At 36.6% G+C, this 19,327-nt stretch overlaps 2 protein-coding genes across 4 annotated transcripts in view; one reads left to right on the forward strand and one right to left on the reverse strand.

The window, feature by feature from the left end:
• The window catches only part of SDHA (succinate dehydrogenase complex flavoprotein subunit A), a 42,317-nt gene extending 40,505 nt beyond the window's left edge, over positions 1 to 1,812 (reverse strand). Inside the window, exon 1 of one of the 2 annotated variants that reach the window (XM_074279205.1) lies at positions 1,475 to 1,812. In XM_074279205.1, the coding sequence (XP_074135306.1) occupies positions 1,475 to 1,681 (207 nt within the window). In that variant the 5' untranslated portion in view covers positions 1,682 to 1,812. The remainder of the gene's footprint in view (positions 1 to 1,474) is intronic. The other variant, XM_074279206.1, reaches the window with a different exon arrangement.
• CCDC127 (coiled-coil domain containing 127) lies at positions 1,670 to 12,594 on the forward strand. 2 transcript variants are annotated; one of them, XM_074279207.1, is made up of 3 exons: positions 1,670 to 1,909; positions 7,319 to 7,449; positions 10,574 to 12,594. In XM_074279207.1, exons 2-3 carry the CDS (start codon positions 7,329 to 7,331, stop codon positions 11,233 to 11,235), a joined length of 783 nt encoding a protein of 260 aa, XP_074135308.1. In that variant the 5' UTR covers positions 1,670 to 1,909; positions 7,319 to 7,328; the 3' UTR covers positions 11,236 to 12,594. The 2 variants fall into 2 exon arrangements, with proteins under 2 accessions (XP_074135308.1, XP_074135309.1); XM_074279208.1 differs by lacking the exon at positions 1,670 to 1,909 and adding an exon at positions 6,733 to 6,866.
• The last annotated feature ends 6,733 nt before the right edge of the window (positions 12,595 to 19,327 follow it).

Raw genomic sequence — 19,327 nt, forward strand, 5'->3', positions numbered from 1 at the left:
TGTTTGTGGCAGCCCTCTTTGTGGTGGCCCGAAACTGGAAACTATATGGATGCCCATCAATTGGAGAATGGCTGAATAAACTATGGTATATGAATATTATTGTTCTGTAAGAAATGACCAGCAGGATGATTTCAGAAAGGCCTGGAGAGACTTACATGAACTGATGCTAAGTGAAATGAGCAGGACCAGGAGATCATTATACACTTCAACGACAATACTGTATGATGATCAATTCTGCGGGAGGAGGCCCTCTCCAATAATGAGATGAACCAAATCAGTTCCAATAGAGCAGTGATGAACTGAACTAGCTACATCCAGGGAAAGAACTCTGGAGATGACTATGAACCACTACATAGATAGAATTCCCAATCTCTCTAATTTTGTCCGCCTCCATTTTGGATTTCCTTCATAGGCTAATTGTACACTATTTCAAAGACCGATTCTTTTTGTTCAGCAAAATAACTGTTTGGTCATGTATACATATATTTAATATGTATTGGCCGACCTGCCATGGTGGGGGGGGGGGGGAAGGAAGGGAAAAATTGGAACAAATGTTTTGGCAATTGTCAATGTTGTAAAATTACCCATGCAAATATCTGGTAAATAAAAACTATTTAAAATTAAAATAAAAAATAAAAAAAAAAAGAATTCAGGCAGTTCCTGGCTTTAGGTCCAGCACACCATCTAGTTTTCCTCATTATAGCTGACATTTAAAGTATACAAGTTTATTGACCATACAGGGTATTCCAAAAGCCTTCGTGCAACTTTTGATTATTAAAGCTTAAAACAGCACCAAGACTTCTGGAACACCTTGCATCTGGCTCCTTGTTAAGATTACTAAAGACAAGCTTTCTCAGAAAAGCTTATTTTCCCTATAGTCACAGAAAACTTAATGCCTTCAATGGCCAGGAAAGCAGGCTTGAGAGCACTTGAAAACCAGCAGACGCTCTCTCCTCGCAGGCTGCCTGCACGGACACAAGGATGCCATTAGTGCAGCCCTCCAACAGCTCCACGCCTTCCTAAGTCTTCAGGATCCGGGTCAGAAGGGTCAAGGAGGGATGTCCAGGAGTTCCGGGCGCCCTCTGGCCTAGAGCCTGGCACCAGACAGCGCTCAGCCCAACTCTAACCCCGCTTTTCCTCCCGGACTACGACTGTCCCCGCCCCAGAGCCAGGCCTGACCTCCATCGGGGGCGGTGCCTCCCGCTCGCCCTACTTGACCTTCACCAGGGATTTGGCCTCCGGTCTCCCTAGTTCCGGCCGTCATCCCCGCACGGGCCCGCTCTGGCCCCCCCGGGACTCTCGTGCCCCACTCCCCCGCCGGCCTTCGGGCTTCCCCTTGGGATGCTCCCCATCAGGGCCTGAAGGCGATGCCGGCTCCATCCCAATCGATCAGGGCGGGCGAGCTCATAAGCCTTTAGCCCTGCCGGTTCTCTCCCGTTGCCTTCTGTCCCCCGGGGTCTCACCGCGGACTCACCGCTCGGGTCAGAGCTAGTCGCCGGCCAAGCAGCAGCCGCGCAGCTACGCTAATACCCGACATGTCTCCTTTCAGGCGCCCGAAACAGCCTGTGCGGAACGCTTCCCTACCCCCCCTAACACCTCTCGCCAGTGCGACTGCGCGCCGAAGCTCCGCCTCAAGGGAGGGAGGGGCAGCCCCGAGGGAGCGCCTCCCACACACACACATACGGCGACTAAGGGTAAGAGGGATAAGCCGCGGGAGGCGGAAGATTAGGGATTGACGGAACCCAAACTCTCGCGGCTTTTCCTCGCGAGAATCGTTCTCGTGCCTCCCCTCAGCCGCCGCCAAGACCCCGCAGGGACGGTTTTGCGCGCGAGCTTCTTTAGAGGTGTGATTTACGCGGTGGCGGCGGTGGCGAGCGAGGGGTCGCGATCCGGGATTCTACTTGCCCGGGTGAGTCCTCCCGCAGCCCGGGCAGCTCCATTTCCCCTTTTTCCTTTGCCCAGGCTGCCCCGACCCCCAAAGCTGCAGGGCGAGCCTAGGCCTTTCCCCGCGGCGCCCTCAAGACCCCTCTGACGCGGCCACGTGCTGCTGCTCCAGGCTCGGATTTGAAAGGATTAAAATGACAGCTTTAGGGGTACTAACACCGCCTTAAAATCCACGTGGAGGAAGAGTGGGTTTATTGCACCCCCTTTTGTCTTTAGGCGGAGGATTTTCTCGTGGCCTCCTACCACGTCCCTTGTTAGTGCCGGTTTATTTCTACAGCCATTTAATTAAATCTCCATTTTGTGCTTAACACTGAGCGGCAGAATGGAGCTGGGCTCTGTAGAGATGGAGGTGCCATGGGGGGAGTGCCATCTGTGCTGTCAGAGTGAATCAGATTTCTAGGTAATGAAAGTTACTCCTTTCACTGCCGAGGTGCTCGGAAAGCCCTGGGGGAATATCTGGGTTACAGAACAATAATCAATGTTTATAGTTATGAGCCTGACTCATGGGAGAAGAGTATTTTTTACCTGGCCTACATATGTGTAATGAGTTTTATCAAGAGCCTTTTCCTGGAGGGTTCAAATTTTCTACCCAGAACTCCTTGGGGTTACTAGCACCTAAGGCTGTAATGGATGAGAAAGTTATCTGGACTGCTTGGGGACCAGAGGTGTTAATGAGTCATAGCAGCAGGTGGTCAGGGCTTTGAAGGAAATATGCAAAGAAATACCACAAGCTGAAAAGCACTCTAGGCGTGGAGAGGACCCATAAATAAAGACACCCAGCTGGATGAAGATAGACTGCTGGAGAGAGGTCCAGGTTTTTACCTTTGGGGCAGCTAGGTGGCGCAGTGGATAGAGCACCAGATCTGAAGTTAGGAGGACTTGAGTTCAAATTCGACCTCAGACACAACACTTCCTAGCTGTGTGACCTTGAGCAAGTCACTTAATCCCAAATGCCTCGGGAAAAGAAAAAAAAAAAGAAGTTATAGGGTCTTAGATGTAGATCAGGAAGGGATCATAGAATTTAAATACTAACCACTAAACTAAGTCACTTCCAAGATGACAAGTAAGTGGCAGTTAAGATTTGAACCTGAGCCTTTTCGTGCCAAATCTCTTTATTTTTCCTTGTATTTCCTATCATCCTATATCATGGTCTGTAGCCATTTAAAAGGGCAGGCTTTTATGGGAAAAGTCAGTAAACAAAACTTTATTAATCACTAAATCAGGCACTGCTGAGATTACAAAGAAAGGCAAAAACTTAAGTTGGTTCTTTGACATGTAGATAATGAATTAGAATCAAGAAGGCTGGGTAGGAGACAATTTGTGTAGGAAAGAAGTAATGAAGGCTGTAAAAGAGGATGGACAAAAAAGTAGTAGAAATAGAATTAATGAGATTTAGAAGCTGTTAGATATTACATCTTAATGGTAATACCATTGAAGAGTTGAAGATACCATCTCCAAGTGTGCAAACCTGACTTGATGGCAGGATGGTCGGTACCCTCAATAGTAATAGGAAAGTCAGAATGACAGATGAGTCATAGGAAGAAGAGAATGAACTCTCTTTTGAATATTTGAGTTTTAGGTGTCTATGGAGCATTGTGATAGAATAGATAAAAATTAAGCTGAGTTGAAGGGATCTGGGAAAACTGAGAGGCAGGATTAGTAGGAAAAACATTCCAGACTTGGGAGACAGCAAGTGAAATAGCACAGAAACAGAAAATGGAGTGCATTATGTGCAGGAGGACACTGAGTGGCCAATAAAGCTGGATCATGGAGTATGCATTAGGGAGTAAAGTGGAAGAACATTGGAAAAGTTGAAAAGGGCCAGGTTGTTAAGGTCAAAGAAAGGACTTCAATGGATTGAATATTTGGGATGACAGGAAAATCGTAGCTCTAGTGACTGGGAAAATGATGGTATCTTTCATAGTAAAAGAGATATTCTGAAAAAGGAAGGATTTAGCTAGAGGAGAATTCATGTGCTGTGTTTTGGACTTCTCCTGAGTTATCAGACTGCTCTATTCTGCTTCTCTATTCATAACCCCTCTGAGTCCCTTCATAGAATCATCATATATAGTTTTTTTCTTCCCTATTACCCTCCAGTTCCTGAGTATAATCCAAGATTCTGCTTGAAGCCATCTCCATGTCTGTGTCTATACTCTTGGTTTTATCTCACAGCTTCATATTTTGAACTGTCTTTTATGAGAATGACTCCCAAATCTATAATTTCAACATTTCAGTTATTTCAGCAGCTCATAAGTATCTTACTCAGAATGTCCAAAGCAATTCATTATTTTTTCTCCCCAAATATGCCCTTTCTCCTAACTTCCTTATTTCTGTTCCAGAACACTACTGTTCTTTTTGACACTCACTTTCGCAATTCTGGAGTTATCCTTCATTTTTTACTTTTATTTATCATACTCTCCCCTTCTGCCCCATCACGTTCAGTCAATTATCAAAATGTATTAACTCTTTATCCTCAAAGTCTTTCTCATTCATCCTCTCTCCACTCATACCAAATTAATTACCTGGCACATTTAAAAAGGCTCCATTAATTTAAGGTGTTTTCTGTGAGTTTGCAAAGTTTTTCTTGTAATCAAAGGAGCAATCGATCAAGCTCTCCCCAATCATTTTCCTTCCTGTATTTGGCACATAACATCTTCAGATGAGTGATTATCTAGGGAAGGGAAAAACCCAGAAGATGTATGTAAAATTATGAAAGATTTTCTTCATATATAGCTGATGGAGGCTACAGGGATGTGCTGCCACTCATAAAGTCTTTGTCCAGTGCAACTTGAAGGGACACATGAGGCAACTTTCTTAAGATGACTTCCCAGCTTTTTCCTTTTATGCAGAAAATATATTTGGTATGTGATAAGGATATTCCTTCTAATTTGAGGGATCTGTTATTAGTCCAGAAACAAGGTATAACTGTTTCCTGAACTGCCAGATATATCTTATATAATATATATATATTATATATAGAGTATTGTTTTTAGTTAAAAAGGTAAAGGAGAATTTAATAATAAAGAACCTTTTGTTCAGTGCTTCATTTTTTTCCCCCCAACTTATGAATTGGGTCATCGGTTGCCTAGGACTAGAATAGTTCCTGGGCAGCTAAGTGACATGGTGAATAGAGTGCCAGACTTGGAGTCAAAAAAAAAAAAAAAAAAAAAAAAACCTCCTCTTTCTGAATTCAACTCTGGCCTCAGACATTTATTAGCTGTGTTGTCCCTGGGCAAGTCACTTTTCCTTGTTTGCCACAGCATCCTCATCTGTAAAATGATCTGGAGAAGGAAATGCAAACTAATATCATTGCCAAAAAAGCCTCAAAAGGGATCACAGAGAGGCAGAACACCAAAGAACAACCTCAACACACGTTTTTACACTTCACATACTCTGTCTCATTCAGGCTAGTCTAATTTATGTTTTTCACGGGACATTTCTGTCTCTAGTCTCTCTGTGTACCTTTGCATTGGCTTTCTCTCATGACTTAAATGTTCTTAGCTCTACTTGGGAACTCCTAGCTCCCTTTAAGACTCAGCTCAAGTTTCCACCTCCTTCAAGGAAGCCTTTCTTGATTTATTCCCCCAATTATTTCTGTGGTCTTCCTCCGCCCCCCCATTACTTTGTATTTATTTTATATAGTCAGTCAATAAATATTTACTTAATTTGTAATGTGTGACCTGCACTGTGCTAAGCAAATACTAGGGATAAAAAGGAAGGTTAAAAAGTCGGGGAGCTAACAATTTAATAAAGGAGATTACATGCAAACCTTCTGTACAAATAAGCTATATAAAGAAAAATTGGAAATAATTATAATTTGTCGTTATTTGTCCTTGGTTCTTGAAGAGGACCATAATATCAGGGAGAAGTTTTTGTACAAATAAAACCAGCATAGATTAGAAGGAAAGCAGAAAATTGGGGAGGAAGGGGAGATTTATAGATAGTTTCTTGGGTAAAGGTCTCGTATCTCAAATATGTAGGGATATATACGATTGAAAAAAATGCTATAAATCATTATTGATTGGAGAAATGCAAATTAAAACAACTTTTAGATACCATTTCACACCTATTAGATTGCATAAAATGATAGAAGAGAAAAATGACAAATGTTTGAGAGGATATGGAAAAAATTGGAACACTAATACATTGTGAACTGATTCTGTCATTTTGGGAGAGCAATCTGTAAATCATGCCCAAAAAGTTATAAATAAAACTGTATACACTTTGATATGGCAATACACTATTAGGACTTTCTTACTTAGCCTTAATTACTGAATGGATAGTTGCCTCAGACAAATTGATAATTAAAAATACATCCTGTATTATCTGTAAGCATGTTTTATCCCATTCCCTTTGATTACCCCATTATCACCAATATAAAAAGTCTTTGAAGAGACTTTCACTTTTGTATTTGTATTTCCCCCACAAAGTAAATACTTAATAAGTGTTTGAGACCCTAAGATGAACTGGGAAGGCAGTATTACTTTTCCCAGTATTCATAATTTGTAGTGAGAGGGACCCCTCACCTCGAGGTTAAAGAAGATTCAGCTTAGAGTTAAGAGTACATTATAAGAATATTTACCAGGAAATTGAATTTCACAACTGGGACTGCTTTCCAATCAATGTAAGAATTTCTTTGAAATGAAGAAGTAGGAAAAATGTGGGGAAAGGGAGAACATATGGTCTAAATGAAAAGGTTGAGGCAGTAATACCAGGTAAGAAGTCCTTTTGCATTTCCACTTACTTTCAAGGATCTTTTTGCTTTAGATCTGCAAGTCTAAAGCATCAGGAGAACCTTCTAGGTTCTACTATTCTGGTCAAAACTAGCCTAACAACTAAGAGGAACATGCTGGCCAAAAGGACTTTCTGCTACTCCTCAAAGCATCTAATTTCCTAACAGACGGCATCAGGACAAGGAAATGGTATTATCTTTTTTTGTTCTCCTTTTAGTAAGAAAACATTCTGGCTGCTTTTCAGAAGAAGAATTTCTTATCCCAGAAGAGAAAAGACATAGGGGATTGTGATGATAATCTTCAAGTAGTTGAAGGGCTGTCATGTAAAAAAGGAATTAGATTTTTGTGATTTATCCCAGAAGGTAAAACGGGAACAATTGGATGGGAATTGCATAAATAAATTTATATTTGATAAAAGGGAAAAAATCATCAACCATTAGAAAAGTATCTATTTCAAAAGCAGAATAATGCTTCAAGAGGGAAAAGATTGATTCCCCATTATTGGAAGTATTCAAACAAAGTCTGGATGATCACTTATGAGTGATTTTTTTTTTGTAGGCAATTTAAGATAATAATGAGGTCCCTTCTAACTATGAAATTCTATGAATCCCTCTTACAACAATAATGTTATTTTTTTAAAGGTGTATCTCCATGAATAACTTAAATGACCCTCCACATTGGAATATTCGGCCTAATTCCAGGGCAGAGGGTGGTGATGGAAGCAGATGGAATTATGCACTACTGGTTCCTATGCTGGGATTGGCAGCTTTTCGTAAGTTATATTTTTCAGTTTTTGGATTTTCTGAGCTGAAAGTTTTGTGCACTGCTTCAATGAGATTGTTTTGTTTTTGAGCTCCTTATTAGTCCTGATGTAAAAGCAAGTGAAATTGATAAGCTAGAAATACATGGATCATGAACCTTTGAATTTAGTAAAATCTGATCTGTTGATGACCTAACTAAAAAGTAGCAGCTTCATGGAATAGTTCCTTTCTTCCAAGGCACTTACATTCTATTGGGAAGAAAAATACATGCACAGAAAAGTAAACATAAAATATGTCAAAGGACAGTTTTCAAGAGGAGGACACAACTAGGGAATCGGAATAGAACTCTTGAACTTTCAAAGAATTGACGGATTCTATGAAGAAAAAGTAAAGAGGAACTGTATTCCATGAATAGACTATAATAAGTAGGGGGATAGCCCCAAGTGTGACTATAGACATTGGAACTTCTTAAGCAATTGTTGAGGACCTGAACAAAAGTGTTTTATAGTATGTAGTGCCAGAAAGTTGCAACTGTAAAGATGATATCACTTGGAGACAGATTGAGTATTAGAGATGGTGGAAGAGGAAGAATTAAAGAGTTTACTCTGAAGTTATAATATAAAGGAATTTGAAAGAAAATGGTTCCCTCATTTGGGAATAGGTCAGCTAGAAGTTCTTTTGAACTCATAAGGATACTTTGTCCCTTTCTTAGAATGTTTATTATGTGCTTCTTTGTCTTGTCACTCAACTGTTTGCAAAACATTAAGCACTTACTGTTTACAAAACAAAGTCATTCTGATACTATAAAACAGGCAGGGTTGCTAAGTCTGCAATGTGAAATGAAGGGAGCAAAGAAACAGACAATAGAATTGGACATGGGCTTCTAGTTTTCAAAGATTTATTAATCACAAAGCTTCAACTATCATCATTTACTGTTTTCCCTTATAGTATGCTTGTGAATTGGTTTGTTCATTAATTCAGCAAACATTTATTATGTAACTTCCTTCTGTAGAACCTCATTTTAGACAATGAAAAAAAATAAAAAGTATAGCTATGTTTTTGCCGATTAGGAGTTTATAATAGAGTATAAGACACAAATGTAGGCGACCATAATGCACAAGATTACATAATTATTTATGCTATGAGACATTCATAGAGGAAGATTTTTATTGACAGGAAAGATCAGGAAGGACTTGATGATGGAAGTAGAATTTTATTTGGATTTAAAAGGTATATAGAAATTCAGTAAGTGAAGAGGGGAGGGAAGATATTCCAGGCATAGGGAGCCATGTGATCAAATATAGGAATGTGCAGTGGTTTTTTGGGGAATTAAGAGAGTAATCCACTTTAACTAAAGCAAAAAGCTTTTGAGTATAAAATAAGACTGGAAATTTTATGAAGGGTATTGCATCTTTGTTACAAAGGAGTTTAAACTTTATTTGGTGAACATTATAGAACCACTGAAGCAAATTAGTAATATGACCAAAACTATTGCCTGAGGAAAACTATTATGGTAGTAGTTGAGAAAGAATGGTAAAATCAATTGTCATATTCCTAATAATTGGTAAAAAGTTTCTGCAATAAGAAGGTGACAGTAGGAATAGAAATGAAGGGACCCAGTACAAGAAGTATTGCGTAGGTAGGATTGACAGGATTTAGTTACTATTAGGTATAAGAGGTGAGGTGGTAGGGAGAAAACTCAAAGATAATTTTTATTTCCAACATGGTAGACTAAATTAATGATGGTAACAATCCCAGAGATAGTGAAGTCAGAAGAGTCATTTTTTGTAGGAAGTGAGCAAGTTCAGCTTTGAGCATGTTGAGTTTGAGGAACCTGTTTGAATATAAAAGTTGGGATGTCCTGGATAAATGAATAATTACAAAGGACAGCAAGTGCCACTTGTAGATAGTAAGGCTGATCTCATAGCACTAAAAATGTGAATCTTGATTCCTTTTAGATCTTCTGTTATAGGTAAGATAGGAAGAGAGTTTGTTTGATCAGAGGAAAACTGAACTGCATTTTTACTTAATAGGTAAGACTCATATTTTCTATGGATACATTTCTGTTTATTCCTCAGGATATTAAGTCCAAGTCTCCCCTGTTTAGAACAAGATTAGAATCATAAAATTAGTGTGACTAATGATATCCTACATTGTACAGTCATAGGGTCCCTAAGATTTAGAGCTAGAAGAAGGACATTAGGTGTCATTTAGTCCAATTCTTTTATCTTGTAAATGAAGAAAATGAATAGCATGTCCAAGACTTCTGGGAAAAAAGATAGTACCAGAATCAACATCTGAATCAGATTCTTTTATTTTAAACCAGGGCTCTTAGTTGCTTTTTTTTTTTTTTTTTTTTTTTTTTTTTTTTTTTTTTTTTTTTATGATGATGATGATGATTTGTATTTCTCATAACTTAGTAAAGCTGACAATTGATAGGATTATTCCCTCTTGCCATAATATTTATAAAAGGAAGAAATGAAGAGAAATTTGTATCATGATGTTAATAATGTTTTGTGGTAGTTTGTGGCTCTGAAATCCCAGATCCAAATCCTGTCTATGACATTTTAATTACCTAGGTTACTTTGGGCAAGTTAGTTAACTTCTTTGGGCCTTGATGGTTTTATCTGTAAAATGAGGGGGTTGACTGGATGGTTTCTGAGGTCCAGATGATTCTGATCTGTTTTGTCACCTGGTCCTATGAGATATTCTCATCTCAGAGCACAATTGTCCAGAATTTTGCTTTGGCTTTGGTGACCTCAGCTGGGTTGATTGGGATAGATTAAATTAAATTTCAATTTAGATAGTAATAAGCTGACCATGAACAGAAATCAGTAATAACCTGGCACTCTCACTCTTTGTGTGTGTGTGTGTGTGTGTGTGTGTGTGTGTGTGTGTGTGTGTGTGTGTGTTGTTTTTTTTTTAATCTTGTCTGTTTTATGTTGGAGTTCAATGTTAACCAAGTGGTAGTAGAATCTGAAACAAAAATAAACAGTAAAATCTTCAGCTTTTGTTGAAATACACCATTAGGTTCTGCTTTTTGATGAATGTTATTTTATTTAAGGAAAAATAAAACAATTTTAGCACTAATTTTTCTTTTTATTGTTGTTTTTGTCTTTTTTTTTTTTATCTTAGGTTGGATTTGGTCTAGAGAGTCTCAAAAAGAAATAGAAAAAGAAAGAAAAGCATACCAACAAAAAACAATTGCTTTCCAACAGGCACTTGAAGCTAAATATCGAGATATTATCTCAGAAAACCGTCGTGCAGTAGCTCATTTGTCTGTGGAGCTTGAAAAGGAACATAATAGAACAAGTAGCTATCGTGAAGCCCTTATCTCTCAGGGTAGAAAATTAGTAGAAGAAAGGAAACTTCTGGAACAGGAACGTGCACAGGTAATGCAAGAAAAGCAGCAGCTACAACCTTTGAAAAGTGTTTATCAGCACTACCTAGAAAAGGAAGAAAACTGGCAAAAAAGGGCTGCCTTTTTGCTGAAAGAATTTGAAGAAGCACTCATTGAACGACAGAATATCTACTGTAGTCTGGTTCTTCCTCGGACCAAGCGCCTAGAAATCGAGAAAACCTTATTGGTTCGAGCATCCATTGATCCAGTTGCTGCTGATCTAGAAATGGTATCTGGTTTAACAGATATATTTAAGCATGACACATATTGTGGAGATATGTGGAATTCCAACAAACGTCATAATGGAAGGCTCATGTGGCTCTATCTCAAATATTGGGAATTAACTGTTGAATTGAACAAATTTAAGAGAGTGGAGAAATGCATATTAGAAAAATAAAAAATACATGGAAAAGGAAGACTTCTCTTATTTACCATGAATGGAGTAAGATAAGACTGGAATTCTGGGGTTCTGGTTTTCCCAATATCTTTTCTTTTTTCACTGCTGCTGTTACCACATATACTGCCATTAAAGTAGAATGTCTCTGTATTTGTGGATTAGCCGGCATGCTTCTAAAGGTTGCCAACTTTTTAAGGAAGTTGCATTTTACCTTTCCTTTCCTGAGGAGGCAACAAGTTATCTCCCTAAAATACTTGACTTTCGCTGTTAAAAAGATGTAGATTCTCTGAAGTTTGTTCAGTGCCATTGATAATATTAAATAATAGAACACCATTATTTTGTTCTACCACCAAATTAGCTTTGGGAAAGAATGATAAAATGATTAGTGCTTAAGTAAAGTACTACCTTATTTTAAATATAAATAATGTTAGTCTGTTTTTGTCATTCTCTTAAAAATTATGGTTTCCCTTAAACCATTTATTCTCATAGCATATTTTCTCCCAATATGAAATCTAAAAATTGTCAGGTTCTATGTAGAATGATTTTGCAATTGACAATGCAAAATAGTACTATTTATCATATTAACACAGTTATATCAGGTTTCTTAAACTTTCCAATGCTTCCAGTATCCAAATTTAGCAATATTTAATGAAATTTGAATTGTTTATATTCAGTAAACAGATTTTAGTTGTCATTAGTGTTATATGAAAATTAGTGCTAGCATGAACTACCAAAAAATAGTTCCTTAATAATCTTAATCATACTTTATATAGAGAGCACTTTATACTTTATAAAACATTCTTCTGATATTTATGTAATATCGTTATAACAACTCTATAAGGATAGATATGATTCTCAATTTATATATGAGGAAATAGTCTCTGAAAGATTATTGAATTTCAAATAGTATGGCTAGTAAATGGCCAAGCCAGAGATCTGGTTGGTATTTTTCCACTTAAACATATTTTATATCCAAATGTGGCAAATAAGAGAAACTGAAAGAAATACATGCTTTATTATTTTAATGCATATTTAGGGTAATGTTTCCCTGACGAGCAATAAAAAGGCTATTAAGGTGTTCTACAATTGTGACATAGTCATAGAATAACTTGGTTTGACTTGTTATTTTCTTTCTTAGTGTTCAATATCAAACCAAATTAAAACCATTATCATCAGCTTCCTCTCATTTCATGCTTTATTTTGTTTTTAGAAAGGGCATACATTATCAGGTTTTAGTATAAGGGCTGAGAAATAAGATTATGAAAGTTTTTCACTATGCACATTTCTAGAATGGTATATAGAATTCTGGGTAAGCATTGGATTAAAATTTGCTTTAGAAAATAATAGCTTTTCAAATGACTTTGTGCTTTTTGTTTTCCTGGGTGTTCATAATTTCACTTGCTTATTACTGTATTGTATCACTTAGCATAAGGCTGATATCTTTAGGTAGATGTGCCCAAGCACTTCACCTTGTAATCTCTATTCCCTAAAGCTTTGTATCTGAGATTTCTAGTTAATTCCATTGACTAATCTTTTAACCTTGAAGCAAATCAATTAGAATCTCACTCTTTGAGTTGGAAGGTACCTTAGAGTCATCTAGTTGATTCCATTTTATCAATTTGTCCTCACTCTAGTTTTCTTCAATAAATGAATAAAATTAGTCAGTTTTTAGCTTATTACTTTGTTAGGTGATCCAGTATGATTTTTTTAATCCTATGCCATCTTCATTTAGTTATTCCCTTCCCCAAATCTAGCTATGTACTCATGGAGTACAAACTAATTTAGATAGGAGACCAAATAAAACAAAATTAAGAATAACAATAATTACAAATTAGTATGATTATGTACTTCTACAAAAAATAGCTACAATAGTGTCTTACAGAGTCAGATAGAAATAACTTGGATTTTCCTTGCCCTTGCTGCCCTCTAATAGCATGATTAATTGAGAATTGGCAATGTTTTACTTATTCTCCACAGAAAAGATTCGTAATGAGGAGATATTTATATGATCCAATAAAAATAAATATATGATATGAACATTTTCATTAGAAAAGAAGAATTTAACAGTGGATGCTATGGTCCAGTCTAGCTCCTCTGAAGGGCTCAGAATAAGCCCTTGTCAGAATAAGGAAAGGTCCTGGCCCCACGTGTGGACGCCAGTTGTGGCGTGCTGTTGTCTCCAGAAGCTGTCGATCGCTCTCTGGGAAGAGATCTGCTATGTCAACTCAAATCTCTCAAACAGATTCTTCTTCCTGTAGAGAACCGTTGTCTCCAGGCAGTTGCCCTTAACTCTTGTCCAGAGAAGTGACTTCCCTTCCTGCAGAGAGCCCCGTCAAGCCTGATGTGGTGCAGAGACTTCTCTCATCTCTGGAGTGCTGTCCTCTTTTATCCTCTCAGAGAATGGGCGTGGGATAATGCAAGGGCTTCTGGGAAGAAGTACTCCAACCAATGAGCTTGCTCCTCTTAGAATTCCTAAGGTGTAAACTCCCTTTAAAGGCCCAAACCAAAGGTCTGAGCCAGAGAACTGTGAAGTCAACCTGAGTTCTCACCTTGTAATTGTCCAGACAACCTGAATTCTCACCTTGTCACTGTCCAGACAACCTGAGTTCTCACCTAGTAATCCTAACAGTGGATCAAATAATACTTTTATAGTCATTTTGCAAAACCATGTGGCAATATAAGAGCTATCCTTTAAAACTGGTGAATTTGATCCTGAGAGTTGTGACAATGATCAGGGAAGTATAATATAGAGAAATATAGCAGAAAAAAAAATAGAAAAAAGCTCTTTTGTAGCTCAGGGGAGAAAAATGGAGCCAGTGATGACTCAAAACTTTTGTTTTGGTAGATTTGCTGGCATGCTACAGATCATAGGATGATACATTATCAAAATGAAGAACATGGAAAATATCCTTTAATGGTATAAGGGGAGAGAGGAAACTAGATAACAAAGCATGTGGCTTTTTAAGTCAAGAGGTTTGGGGATACTTTAGAGTGTTGGTATGTTTCTTTGTGATTCAGACTGTTTTTTACCTTTCCCCATTATAAAATTGCCCAATTCAGGACAATTTTCCGATATAAAAGGACTGAGTACCAGTATTAACCTCCTGCTGTTTGCAAAAATAAAAGTAGATAATTGTGCAATTATATAATGTTTTTCTCAAATAACATTTTTTGTCTTGAAATTTTTTTCCCTAAATTCCTTGTCAGTTAAGAATGATTAATACACTGTTCCAATTAAAATGCCATTAAAAGTGGAACAACAGCAAATATTATATCCTCTGATGTCATATACTGTAGAGGAAAATATTCATAAGAACATTTGTTATAGTCTTAAGGCACTTGTATTTTTTCTTCAAGAGTGGCTAATTAAAACATGTCAGTTATCTTTATTCTTTATTATTTTCATTTTGTGTTTGCTTTTTTATTTGATTGCTTAGTACTAAGATAATCTATTAAGATATTCTAATAATCAGTTGAAAAGATAAAGGTAAAAGTGTTTTTTCCAACTCTTTATGTAAATATTTTGATTGCCATTGCTTTGAAATTTACTTCTATGATAAATGTTTACTGAGTCTGCCTTCTTGATACTGCTACTATTATCATAATTCAGTTTTTAATTACTTCTTGCATGGATTATTGTGGTAACTTCCAAATTGGATTCTGCCTCTCATTCCAAAATCTCCATCCTATCTCTATACTTCCCTGAGTTTTTCACAGGGTTAAATCTAACTATCACACAAAGCAGTGCCAACTCCATGACTTTGAACCCTGAAATTCTATGATCTTTCTCTCTGCCTCCTAAACATATTCTATAATGCCACTTATTCTGGGCCTTCCATACTTCTTACTTTCTTTCTTTTTTCTTGGCTTTTTAGAAAACCAGTTCAGCAATGGATTGTCCACCACTAAATACTTTAGTTACTTATCCTACTTTTTAACAATAAAAGCCCTTCAAAAGTTCATTTATTGCCATGGGTAGACTGGGGAGAAAAAAATTGGGCTTATTTGATAATTGGATAGACAAATGTCCAACTTCTTAAATTATGGTTTGTTACTCCTTATGGAGTCTCATAACAATGTGGGGGTCATAAAGTTACAATTTATTATCAGTAAATGTGTAATTTGTATACCTATTTTATGTCTCTTACTGGGTCACATAAAAATTTCTTGGGTAAAAAGGAGTCACAAATAAAAAAAGTTTTAAGAAGCCTTGGACTACTGGACTTAGAAACAGGGATATCCAAGTTATTACTTCCTAGAATGTGATCCTGGCAAGCCTTTTAACCTGTCTCAGTTCCTTCATTTATAAAATGGTATTGCCAGGGCAGGTAGATTGTGCAATAGATAAGAGCACCAACCCTGAAGTTAGGAGAACCTGATTTGAAATCCAGCCTCAGATGTAGCACTTCCTAGCTATAAGATCCTGAGCAAGTCACTTAACCCCAATTGCCACACACAAAAAAGGGGGATTGTTGGAGGATAAACTGAGGCAATGTTTGAAAAACTCTATAAAGCTTAAAACACCATGTAAATTATAGTTACTTTCTCTAGTCTTTAAAATATATGTGTACATATATATGTACAATTGCAATTTAACATTTCTCTCCCCAGCCCCAATTTAAAAAAAAAAAAAACTTTGAAAGAAATATGCATAGTCAAATCAAACTTTATAATAGTTATATAAAAATGTTTTACTCTTAATCTTGAGTGACCTCCCAGTAACAGATGATTAGTATTCTTCATTTGTTGATCTGCTGATCATTATAGAATTCTTCAGTATTTCAAAATTGTTTTGTCTACAATATTGTTAAAAATTATTGTAAATTATAATATATACATAAACACATATATAATATGTCATACAAATTCTGGTTCTGTTCACTTCATACTATATCAGTTTCAATAAGTTTTCCCAGATTTCGGTGAAACCATTTTCATAATTTCAGAAAAATAGTATTTCCCATTAATTCATATGCTATAATTTGTTTAGCCATTCCTTATTTAACAGAAACCTCCTTAGTTTCCTGTTCTTGATCTGTACATTAAGCTGCTACAAATATTTTTGTACATGGGTATTTTTTTTGGTCTTGGAGGCACAGGCCCAATAGAGATATTGCTGTGTCAGAGAATACACATAGTTTGATAACTTTTTGGATAGGTTTGTTTTTTTTTTTGGGGGGGGGTCCAGCATGGTTGCATCAATTCACATATCCACTATCAGTGTACTAGTGTACCTATTTTCCTACAATTCTAACATTTTTTGTCAGTTTTGCCAATCTGAGGAGCATGGGGTAGAAACTTGAAATTATTTTATTAATTTGCCTTTTTCTTAGTGTTTTGGAGGATTTTTTTCATATTGCTAGTGATAGTTTAGATTTCTACCTTTGAAAACGGCTTTTTTGTGTTTTGAGAATTTATCTTTTGGGAAATTACTTTTATAAACTAGAATAAGTTCCATATATATCTGTATCTGTATATCTATATCTCTTGGAATTGAGAATTTATCAGAGAAACTTGTTCCAAACATGTTTTCCTAGTTGACTTTTTCTTTTAAACTCCATTCAAACTATACCCTCTTTTTAAAACCTTATTTTCATTTTTCAATGAACTCATTCTTCCTCCTTTAGGTCTCAATCTATAGCCTATGTCAATCATCTCTGTTGGCAGGTGGATAGCATATCTAATCATGAGTCCTTTGAAATTGGGATTGATCATTGTGTTGCTCTCTTTTTTTTCCTACCCCCTCTTGATTAAGAAGAAGGAGGTAAGAAAGGTATGGCTTAGCTCCAGTGCTCTGAGTTTGATGCTGCCTGCTACTGCTCTCAGCCTCTCTTTGTCTCCTCAACTAGAGCTCAATCACTGACTCTTTGAAATCCTCCAGAATTTATTTTCCTTAAGACTAGTCCTTCCTTTAATGTATTCTTCCTCTTGTTCCTACTTTCCCCTTTCTTTTCATGTTTCCAATCTAGTGAACTGTATTGCTTCACCCAAATGTATGTGTAGGAGTGTGAATGTTGTGTTTCAGAAGTTCTTCAAAAAAAGAATAGATATTGTAGATAGGATTAAGGCAACCAAGTGGTACAGTGGATTGTAATACTTACTTCATCCTTATTTCATATTCAGTCTCAGATACTTGCTACCTTTGTGACCCTGTTTAATTTATTTAACCCTATTTGCCTCAGTTTCTTCATCTGTAAAATGAACTAGAGAAGAAAATAACAAACCACTCCAGTTTTTTAGCCAAGAGAACTTATCTCCATTTTTTTTTTTCATTCAATATTAGGAATACTTTTGCTGGATATATTTTTGGCTGCAGGTCTAGTTCTTTTGATTGTTAATATATGGTTTTTTCCTTGTTTCTTACAACATTTTCTTTTTGATCTGGGATTTTGACATTTGGCAATAATATTCCTATGTGTTTTCCACAAAGGATCTCTTTTAGGGTGGTGATAAGTGAATTTTTTTCTGTTTCTACTTTCAAATTTTTCTTTTATTATTTTTTCTATTATTGTATTAGGGTTCTTTAGTCACAGCTTTCAGATAGTCCTATTATTATATTATGTTTCATATTTTATTTTGTTATTTTCTGTTCTCATGGTTTCACCGGCTTCCCCTTGCCCAATTCTAATTTTCAAAGAATTATTTTTTTCTTTAAGACTCTTATCTTCTTTTCTAGTTGGTTAACTTTTTTTTTTCCCCATAATCTTGTTTTCTTGGGTGGTTTTTACTTTTTTTTTTTTTTAAAGTCTTTTTTGAGTTCTTGTATAAAGTCTCTTTGGGTAGGTATCCATTTAATATTATTCTTTGGGGTAGAAGAAGCTTTTGTTTGTTTACTTCATCATCCTCTAAAGATTAACCCATCTTCCCTATTCCCATAGTAAGTTTCTATAATTGGTTTCTTCTTTACTGGTTCATTTTTTTGTTTTGTTTTGTTTTTTAATGAGAAGTATTAGTATAAGCACCTCTAAAATGGAGTGAGGGGATGGTACCTTTAGCTTCACTTCAGTTCTCCTCTTTCACTGTAACCTCAAATCAAAAGCTCCACTATCCTGCCAGTGCCCCAGCCAGCAGCGTTCCTGCCTCTCTGCCTCTTCACCTACTGAGTGCTGCTTCCTTTTTGCCTAAGACCCTGTCTCTGCATCACAGCCAGGCCTGGCATTCCTAATCAATCTTCCTGAACTCAGACACCCAATTCCACATGAATAAGAAGTAAAAATTCCTGTGGTTCCTGGGGATCCAGACAAACCCAGCTATCTCCAGGGATCTCCACTTGGTGTTTGTGTGGAGTTAGTCTGGGAATGTTTGCACTTCCCATTGTTTAATCCATAGTCTCAACATTGTGTTGCTTCCAGCATGAATTTCATCTGCTCTGGGTCTAGTCCATCTTCTCTTCCCAACTTTACTTTCTCAAGTGACATTTTGATTTCATCATACCATATGGAGGACTGAGGCTTCAGAGCCTTAACTTTCACCAATAATGACAGTGGGTAGTAATAAGCCTATAGATTTAGAGCTGGAAGGGATTTTAGAGATCAATATTTGACTCTAAAACATTAGAGATTTCAATTCCTTCACTTTTCAGATGAGAAAACTAGAAGCCTAACCTTTCAAGTAATTTATCTAAGATCACATAGGTAGCAAGTAGAACTTGGATTTGAACTTTTTTTTTTTTTTAAGTACAGTGCTCTTTCCAGTACTGCATCATGTTTCTATACTTTAGAAATATCAGGTCTTTACATAAATATATATATATATACATATATGTGTATATATGTATATATATATATATACATACATACATATTTTATTAATAGTTTTTATTTACCAGATATTTGCATGGGTAATTTTACAACATTAATAGTTGCCAAACCTTTTATTTCAATTTTTCCCCTCCCCCCATGGCAGGTCGACCAATACATGTTAAATATGTTAGAGTATAAATTAAATACCATATATGTATACATGACCAAACAGTTGTTTTGCTGAACAAAAAGAATAGGACTTTGAAATAGTGTACATTTAGCCTATGAAGGAAATCCAAAATGCAGGCAGACAAAATTAGAGGGATTGGAACTTCTATGTAGTGGTTCAT

Source organism: Sminthopsis crassicaudata, chromosome 1 (assembly GCF_048593235.1).
Source record: "Sminthopsis crassicaudata isolate SCR6 chromosome 1, ASM4859323v1, whole genome shotgun sequence".
NCBI lineage: Eukaryota > Metazoa > Chordata > Mammalia > Dasyuromorphia > Dasyuridae > Sminthopsis > Sminthopsis crassicaudata.

Bases quoted from the DNA above. Each gene is read 5' to 3' on its own strand.
- CCDC127 (XM_074279207.1), top strand. From the start codon at position 7,329: ATGAATAACTTAAATGACCCTCCACATTGGAATATTCGGCCTAATTCC. The intron at 7,450-10,573 runs GTAAGTTATATT...TTTTTATCTTAG, and splicing joins GCTGGGATTGGCAGCTTTTC to GTTGGATTTGGTCTAGAGAG.